The sequence below is a fragment of the Micropterus dolomieu genome, linkage group LG03, assembly GCF_021292245.1.
Source record: "Micropterus dolomieu isolate WLL.071019.BEF.003 ecotype Adirondacks linkage group LG03, ASM2129224v1, whole genome shotgun sequence".
Classification (NCBI taxonomy): domain Eukaryota; kingdom Metazoa; phylum Chordata; class Actinopteri; order Centrarchiformes; family Centrarchidae; genus Micropterus; species Micropterus dolomieu.
In genome coordinates this window covers 14,663,694-14,672,756 of record NC_060152.1, presented here as the reverse complement: position 1 = coordinate 14,672,756, position 9,063 = coordinate 14,663,694, and the positions used below count along the sequence as shown (strand labels likewise).

Sequence of the window (9,063 nt, the reverse complement as noted above, 5' to 3'; positions counted from 1 at the left end):
TAAAAGTGCAGATTTGTCGTGTGCTAATGAGAGTGTATCATAACTACGGATGGGTATCACTACTCGATACCTTTATGGTTTTGCTTGCAGCCAAACACGCAAACAACACGCCAGAAGAAAGAGAAGAGCACGCCTTTTTTTCCTTATGTGCCTGCACCACTTAACTATTTCACTCCTCTCTCATTCAAATAGAAAAAAACTCCCACGCTGTTGTCTTTCTTCCTTATAGGCTAATACTACCAGTGAGGATGACCTAATTAGGAGGAGGAGCGATCTAATACAATTTCTCAATACTTTTATTTAACAGTTATTTGAAACACGAAAAAATAAACTAGATAACCTTGCTTTCCATAACTACAATAAAAATAATAATAGGCTACCAATCAACTACTATGGCTTCAACAGGTGGCATTTTATGCAAGGTATCCAATGAAGTACTTTATTGGTATCGGTATCACTTTAAGGGAACTGGTTTTGGTACTGGTATCGTTAAATTTTAAACAATACCCAACCCTAATCATAACTAATATTTCTTTCAGGTAAGTTTAAACAGTCAGCTAATAGATTTTTGTATCAAAATAAATGAGTGGAAACACTCAATAAATTAATTTACAAAAAGCAGCATGATTGTAAGTATTTTGGGATAAACATGTAAAACCACCGCATATTGTCTTTTCTGTATGCAAGTGAATCAAGTCTGCTTCAAAATGTTAAAATTAATCTCTAAAATTTAGAGGATATAGATACAAAATCCTAAGCTTGCAGATCCTCGTGGGCCCCAAATGTCCTTCATTCACTACGTGTTAGCAAGTAGTAGCTAATTAGCTCAATTGCAAATTGGTTTGCAAGAAAATTTGCACCACTGCAGCACAAGCTTTTGTCTCTATCTTGTTGAAGTGACCATCCATCCATCCATCCATCGTCAACCACTTATCCTGTATACAGGGTCGCGGGGGGCTGGAGCCAATCCCAGCTGACCTCGGGCGAAAGGCGGGGTAGACCCTGGACAGGTCGCCAGTCCATCGCAGGGCCAAACATACACAAACCACCAGTCACCTAAGGACAATTTAGGGTCACCAATCAACCTAGTCCACATGTCTTCGGACGGTGGGAGGAAGCCGGAGCACCCGGAGAGAACCCACGCAGACGTGGGGAGAACATGCAAACTCCACACAGAAAGGCCGAGACGACCGGGGTTCGAGCCCTCAACCTTCTTGCTGTGAGGCGACAGTGCTTACCACTGCCCCACTGCCCATCCTAAGGTAGCCTATATATGATCATTTAAAAAGTAAATTTGTAGTTTTATGCTCACTTTTATGCTAGTTTTATGACACTTTATAACCATAATGAGTGTGTTTTTTGGTAATACATTTTGTATGGAATGACTTCTGTAGTCATTAGATAAATTCAGTTCTTCTCTTCTTGTGTTTTGATTGAGGCCTTTCAGATCATCACCCAGAGTGCGGTCTACATGTAGGCCTATGTCACACACACACACACCTCACGTTTACCTCCAGCTGTCCTCTGGCATATTGATGGAGTGCAGCTCAACAGAGAGCACGGTCACAAGGCTGAGCGAGTGAGTGCGCTTGCCAGTTTTCCTCTTCTTCAGCCTTGACAGAGCTGAGAGAGACTGATTATGTGTGTTTGACTGAATGAGAACTTATTCCTGAGGTGTGTGTTTTTTGTGGGATTTTATGTGTGTATTTAGTGAGAGTATGTATGTATGATGTATCTTCTTGTAATGCTAAAAGTAATTTTAGGTTGTTAATTAGAAGGAATGATCTTAAAAATAAGACTTTTTAATGTGTGCATGGAAACACGATGAAGGACAGTAAGTCAATATCTCTTTGTGTGTATGTTAAAAGACTTGATCCCATTTACTTGTTGTTTATCAATACAGAACTTTTGTATCTTTTTAAAACAATATTTAACTGTTATGATACTGTCACTTGTCTTCACATATTTCATAAGAAACAACAGGATAATTTCAAGTATACAGTATTTAAAAATATATATATATTTTCAATTATACTTGACATTTTATGTGTTTAAATTTTGGGACTAAAACGACGTGTTCATTAGGACCCTGAATGAAAACCGATATTTTTTCCAGTTTAATTAAAATTTTCACAACAAATAGAGGAACGCCTGGGTGCAGCTCCTGCCGCAACTCAGAAAGAAAAGTAGGCTTTAAACAGGTGGTTTGACAGGTTGAGACACCCTCACACTGCTGTCATCTGCTCCAGCCTTGGAACAAAAAGGCCATGGAAGACATGTCTGTGCCAAAACTTTCCTTAATAAATCATTATTTTAGTCTTTCCAAGTTCAAGTACTGTTCTCTACCATAGACCTGAAACCCGTGCTTTGTGGCATGTGGTTGTGTTTTAAGAACTACATACAGAACTCCAATACAGAACTTTAATATGGCATACTCCCTTTTAATCCCCCCAAAAAGTGATAAATACATTTTTTTTTACATTTACAATTATACAAAGTACAATGTATGTCAAATCTGTTCTCTGAATTTTAACCCACACTAATTATGAGCAGTGAGCAGCCACTGCAGCGCCCAGGGACCAGCGTCAAATCTAAGCCAGAGCACTGACTGGAGAAATGAACCCAAACATACATGTTTTAATTGAGAGCCATTTAAATAAATATGTATTCAAAGATGTTATGTTCAAATAGCACAAAAGTGAATCCCCTGATGGTCATGTTGGCATTATTCAAAGGAATTATTTCAGATTTTAATGTATTTAGGTCATCATGCTAATGTGTTATGATGAGATGTATATTTAGTATTTTTGATATTAAATTTATATCTGTCTTACTGTTTGAGCTGAGGTCATGCCTCTCGTGAGTTCATGCATGAGAACATGTGTGCGATTGTGTGTGTGTGTTCATGTGTTGGTGTCAGCGACCGCCTGTCACGTGTTGGAAGCTGATTCGCCTGAGAATCCTTTAAGTGGCTCTGGTTCAACCACACAACCCGACAGTACACAGTGGATTTGACAAAGTGTACAATACTTATCAAAAGTCAGCTTGAGTATAATAGTAATTTATAGCAGTTATGTTTAGTTACTGTGCATGATGTAATGAGTAGGACCATATATTAACATATTTAACAAATTTCATATGTAGACTCTCCCTCTGTTTCCCCCATCTTGCTGTATCTGATCTGAACCTGCTTGTAGAAAAGGACTGCTGACACAGGACCAACTCAACCTCCCTACCTTCAGTTGTAAACGCCTGCACCTTGGAAGAGTAAACTGATCCCAGATCTGTTACATGAACATGAGTTTGAAGAGGTGTGGCTTTTGTTGGTGATCTTGTTAAAGGATTAAAGCCTCATCACCTGTTAGAAATTGAAGTGCTCTGTGCAGCAGGGTGGAAACCAAACACAAAGAGGGAAACGGGATTGGGGGATTTTACATGGGTTGGGTAAGTGTGTGCTCACGAGACGTGTAGGCTATGTGATGTCAATGCCAAATAGGGCATTAGAGTAGGCCGTAGAGAAAAAAATCACCATGGGGTCATTGAAGGACATTAAAACATAGAAAATGACAAAAGGAAATCAGGAGAAGTGCTCGAGCACATTCTGAGAAAAGACACGGGTAACACTTTACTTTAAAGCCCCCGTAATTAGCAGTTATCAGTAGTATACAGTATAAAGATCTAATGAAAGGTTTAAAACACACTATAATGTAGTTGTGAGTAGATATAAGTATTTATTAATGTATTGTCTATAACGCCTCCTGGAGGCAGCCCTGTGTAGAGGCCGGAATATAAACAGATCATGAATGACAAAATAGTCAAATTAAGAAGCGGTTATAAATGTTAACTAATACTATACAGTGTTAAACACTTCAAATATCCATATATCTGCTCACAACAACAATTAATAAATGTTTCTTTAGTACTTATAAATGCTCAATAGGGGGACTTAAAGTAAAGTTCTCACACATACATCATCTGCAAACTGTAGTTATGTGTTAACAATAAATGAAAATAAGGAAATCAGTGGATTAGTAGAATAAAATTGCATGAAAAAGCATTTTAAAAGTTTTTAAAAAATGAATTAATAAAGGAGGATAAATAAGAGGAAAAAAGATTCCTCCCACGGTCTCCCAAACTAAAGAAATTAGCAGTATTGTATATTTACTTGATGCAAATGATACTGAATTTGCTTAACATGCAGCAGAAAGTTTTCTTACCTCTTACGTCTTTTTCAAGTTTTCATTGTAAGATAATACGTTTTCTTGTTAAACACAACGCCTTCAGTAGTTGTTCTGCAACATCAGGTGATCTCATATCTTTTCTTTGTGCTGCATCCCTCATCCTTTATCACTTGAAGAGATTGTTGTGTACACTTCTAGCATTTGTTTCATCAACAGAATATGAAATAACATGCTCTGCATCTTTAACCAAACCTCAGCATTGACATTTTTTACTTTGTTGGAGAAATTAATTGGGGTGGCTTCACTCTGTCACTTCCTCTTTAACAGTTTGGGCAGCTTTTTGGTCCATCTATCAATACTTTTCTCTTATCTCCCTATGACTCAGACTCTGCTGTTGTAGACCAGAGTCTCTCCATCCAGGTGTCTCTTTGTTTTATTTCCCCTTCCAAATCTGCGCACATCTCTGAATATCTAGTGAGCCAAACAGTGATCATGTTCTTGTAAGAAAGTGAAAAGGTGTTGGAAGTTAAATCTGAGTTGCATGACACTGATGAGAGGCCCGTGAATGCATGCATGTGTCACTCAACATGACATCAGCTAGTGCCAGCTCTAAATCTTCATCACAAACACGTGAGTCATCGTGTGCTAATGAGATTCCCCTCATTAAGTCCTTTAAGTGGTAATCTTTATAGGAGACTTGAGAGGTGCAAAGAGGGAAGCAGAAGAAGCAAAGGCTGAAACCTGGCCCAGCAAACTTAAATTTTCTCCTTCTTGTGGAGCGTCTTCTGTTGTTTCTTTTTGTTTTCTAAAACGATTGTCTGGTTACAATGGAGGCAATCTGGCCAGAGCTTTATCAGGATTTTATGCTGTGAGCATTTGGGCAACTGTAGCTGCTTGCATAGGTAAGAAAACTGTGGACTGGAAAACATCCTGAACCAAGTTAATGTTGCGTGTAGATAAATAGTGACAAATGGTCTGAAAAATAACCTGTTCAGTATGGTTGAGTATGACATTTGTCTATTTTTGTTCTTGTGTGCTTTCCCTTTTATTACTTCCCTTCCCTGTACATGACCCTTCATCTGTGTGTGTAATCTTTGTAAGCAGGTGTGTGAGAGCGAGAGTGTCATTAAGTCTGTGTGTCTGAGCCTTGTCTACTGTCCTTGTCCTTGGCGTGTCTGAACCGGAGTTAATGTCAGACTGTGTGTCCTCGTGTCAGAGCAACACAACATGAGTGAAGGGGAAAACCATTCTGTACTCACACATCATATATCAAAGAAGTAAGGGTTTTGGTTGTTACCTCCCATCCTGAGCACTCCGGTGCATCATGGAGGCTGTGGTGAGAGTAAAGAAATCGCTGAGGACACCCATTAGGAAGCTGACCGGCTGTGTGTCGGGGGTGAAGGAGAGGAAGTTGTGTGCCAGACGCAGGGACAGGAGGGGCAGAGGTGGGAGAGGAAGCGGAGGATGCAACAGGTTGGGGAGGACCCCTCCTCTCCGAGCTGCACACCCCAAAGATCCGTCAATCATCCGATCATACCAGGCAGACCTGGAGAAGGAGAGGCAAGTGGACACATAATGTAGAAACTTGCAGTGGTGGAGGAAGTATTCAGAGTAATCAATGTATAATTCCTGCTTTACAAGTAAAAGTAATTACTGTATTAAAAATGTTATTTATGCAAAATATTATTATGAAATAACAGGCTAAATGTTCTTGAAGTAACAAAAGTAAAAGTCATCAATGCATAAAAATGGTCCTTTGAGTATTGTACTATTTTATTTGATTAGTGTTGCTGATGCATAAATGTGTAAGCAGCATTTTACAGTTGCAGTTGGTCAAGATGAAGCTATTTCCATAATCTTCTACAATAATTTATAAGATGTGCCTTGTGTGTAAAATCTTAATCTGTGCAACTATAACTGTCAGATAAATGTATGCAAATGTAAACTGATAAAAAGTACATTATTTCCCTCTGAAATGTAGTGGAGTAGAAGTGTAGAGTGGCATGAAATGGTAATACCCAAGTGTCTCAAATTTGCACTTTGTGCTTTTTCAATTCTCATAATTCCCAGGTGAAAATGGGTAAACTGACTTCTCTTTGTGTGTGAAATAAAGTTTTAATGTGGGAAAGAAATACTGTCAAACTGTATAAATAAAAGTGTTAAACACTTATGGCAATGAAACTGTGCTTTGAATTCACATCATTTATAATTGTGACATTCCTTTATAATGGTGTTTTCTGCAGCAGTTTCCATTTACCTTTATTTAGAGAAGGCAAAAATAATTTAATTTAACTCACCTGTTCTGCGGCACAGCTGATACTTCAATTAAATCCTGTCTATATTCATGTCAGGTGTATTTGTGTTTTGTCTGCTGTGTTCACAGGAAGCTGCGGGAAGAAATGAACGCTCAGAAGAATGCAGAGAGAGCTGCTATGAGAGCTCACTTCAGGAGAAAATATCAGCTGTCTGAGGTCTGTGTTTATGTTTGTAATAGAATGAGAAAAGAAACATCCATTTTCTGCTGTTGTGAATTTTCTGCAAAACATCCAAGCTTCACCAAATTTGTTGATTTAAGACGTTATTCATCATTTCTTACTGATTTTTACCAGAATCTTGTATTTATTGTCTGGTTTTTTTGTTCTGAACAGATTTTTAACTGATTAAACTTATGCACATAGCAACTTGTAACAGTCCTGCAAAATGTAATGCCATTTTCACCAAACAAAATATAATGCTACAAGAGCTTAATACATACACAGTTCTTATTTTTTGTCACATGTTCAGCATTTCAACCTTTTTCTTCTTCTGATTTTCCTTCACGGTTAGAACTCCAAGGACACAAACCACCTGAGGTCTGTTGGGGGGAAAGTGTCGCTCCCCCACAAGCTGTTGAAGATCGTTCATCCTGAAACCAAAACCAAGGACAATGGCTTCAACCTGCTGAGTGCCTTTCAAGGCCTCAGTTTTGGCACAGCAGCACTCACAGGGGGGAAACACAGCAAGACGTCCACTCTTGCACAAGAAAGTTGGGCCTCTTGTAAAGTCATGTGATCAGGGGAGAGCGGGGTGAGTTGAGCCAGTTTTTACTTGAGGTGTCTTTAAAGTGAACACATGGCAGTAATGTCTCCAACTAAAATATGTAATATATATCAGGATGTGGTGCATCCCTGGGAATAATCACTATGTAACTAAAATACACTGTTTTCAAAATATGACTTTCCAAAAGAAAGTGCCCCTCTTGGCTCAACTTGACCCCAGTGAGGGGTAAGTAGAGCCTAGGGAGAGGATAAGGTATGCCACATGGGGGTCAGGGACATCAGTGTAATTTTGACGTGCCCAACTCAAATGCCAGTTCATGTATTGACTTCCCATTATGTATATATATAAATGCATGGAGTGATGGTTTTATTTTGGTGATAAAATATAATAATGCAATGTAGAATTACACAATAATCATGACTCCTTGAACATAAAAATCTATCACTTATTTCATGGGCCTCTCTCCATCACAGAGTGAGTAAAATGGATGACTTTTCAAAAATGTGTCGTCACATGACCAATTTTAGTTATGGGTACTGAGAAACAAGGGGTGGCTCAACTTCCCCACAGGCTCATATCATCCCTCTCTCCTCTATGTCATCACAGGGACCATCAGTACTATACACCGCCTTCTGATTGTGCTAGTTGTTAAAAGAAATGCAGGGCAAATACCCTCATACATAACTACTGCTTAAAATCTTACATCAGACTCAGTCCAATCATCTCTGTCACACACAATGAAACCATGTTATTGACACTGTCTTTTTGTACTTATTTTTTCTTCTTCTTTGTAGCAATAGCAGTGTTTAACTGTCAGATAATTTAATATCTCATATAAACAATGAACCAAATATTAATTGAAGTGGGTTGAGAATGTGATCAAACCTGTAAATGTAATGAATTAAATGTATACATACACCAGTCAGTGAAAGCTAACTCACAAGTGATGTTATATTTTGTTTTAACTGATACAATAATGATATTGATTAATAAAACAATGACTCAAGTTAACATTGTTATTGTTCTTAGAGGTGTTGGGGGTCAATAAAATCATTACATGATCAGTTAAATAATCAGTAATACTCTTTTGTTAATGAGATTCATAATTAGGTTTTCACATTTTCTGTCAACTGTTCATCACATTTGCTCCCCATTTAGATCCTCATTTAGTTATATTCTAATTACTCATTAGTTTATAATATACATAATAAAATATAGAAGCTACTGTAGCTAATTTCTTCTTACAAGGCTATCTCATCTCTCTAAATTTAGAGAGATGTGACATTTAGAGTCGAAATGATATAGATCCAGTTGGGCGATCTATATACACAAGTAAGGAACCTCAGGGCGACATGTTGACGTTTTGTCACACATTCACAGAAGTAATGAAATAACATCCAGTGTACTCATTTTGTATATTTGATTAACTGAGAAAATGTTTTTTTGTTGTTATTTGTGTGTACATGAGCCAAATTGTATCTGTAATGTATATGAGCCAAGTTTTAAGCCATTAGTTTCTTGATTGTCATTGAGTTGATAATGGTGAGAAAATAGTCTTAAGGTGCCTAATCAAAGGTTTTTATACAAGAGGAAGCAGAAACCCTACAAAATAATATAGAGTAGTCGACAGTCATGGTCTTTTTTTGTTTTGTTGGATAGCTGTGTCAAAAACCTATAATAAAGACATGTTTGACCAGCTGGACTAACTCTTTGTTTGACCTTTACATGGTGTGTGTGTGTGTGTGTGTGTGTGTGTGTGTGTTTATGTGTGTATCTTTTAAACCAGCCGAACATTTGGGCTCTGTTGTGATTCTCTTGAACTCTGATCTTAACATCCATAAAT

General features: G+C 37.9%; 2 protein-coding genes across 3 annotated transcripts in view; one reads left to right on the top strand and one right to left on the bottom strand.

Annotated features, from left to right (window-relative positions):
* The window catches only part of LOC123967927 (wiskott-Aldrich syndrome protein homolog 1-like), an 11,420-nt gene extending 5,884 nt beyond the window's left edge, over positions 1-5,536 (bottom strand). The window contains exon 1 of the mRNA XM_046044296.1: positions 5,479-5,536. Coding sequence (XP_045900252.1) covers positions 5,479-5,485 — 7 coding nt within the window. The 5' untranslated portion in view covers positions 5,486-5,536. The remainder of the gene's footprint in view (positions 1-5,478) is intronic.
* On the top strand, positions 5,455-9,053 carry LOC123967926 (complexin-3-like). 2 transcript variants are annotated; one of them, XM_046044295.1, is made up of 4 exons: positions 5,455-5,741; positions 6,565-6,652; positions 7,008-7,247; positions 9,007-9,053. In XM_046044295.1, exons 1-3 carry the CDS (start codon positions 5,506-5,508, stop codon positions 7,230-7,232), a joined length of 549 nt encoding a protein of 182 aa, XP_045900251.1. In that variant the 5' UTR covers positions 5,455-5,505; the 3' UTR covers positions 7,233-7,247; positions 9,007-9,053. The 2 variants fall into 2 exon arrangements, with proteins under 2 accessions (XP_045900251.1, XP_045900250.1); XM_046044294.1 differs by lacking the exon at positions 9,007-9,053 and having other exon boundaries at positions 7,008-8,916.
* Positions 9,054-9,063: the final 10 nt, after the last annotated feature.

Coding starts and splice junctions, on each gene's coding strand:
- LOC123967926 (XM_046044295.1), top strand. CDS start 5,506: ATGGAGGCTGTGGTGAGAGTAAAGAAATCGCTGAGGACACCCATTAGG. Junction 5,742..6,564: donor GCAGACCTGGAGAAGGAGAG/GCAAGTGGACAC, acceptor CTGTGTTCACAG/GAAGCTGCGGGAAGAAATGA. Junction 6,653..7,007: donor GAAAATATCAGCTGTCTGAG/GTCTGTGTTTAT, acceptor CTTCACGGTTAG/AACTCCAAGGACACAAACCA.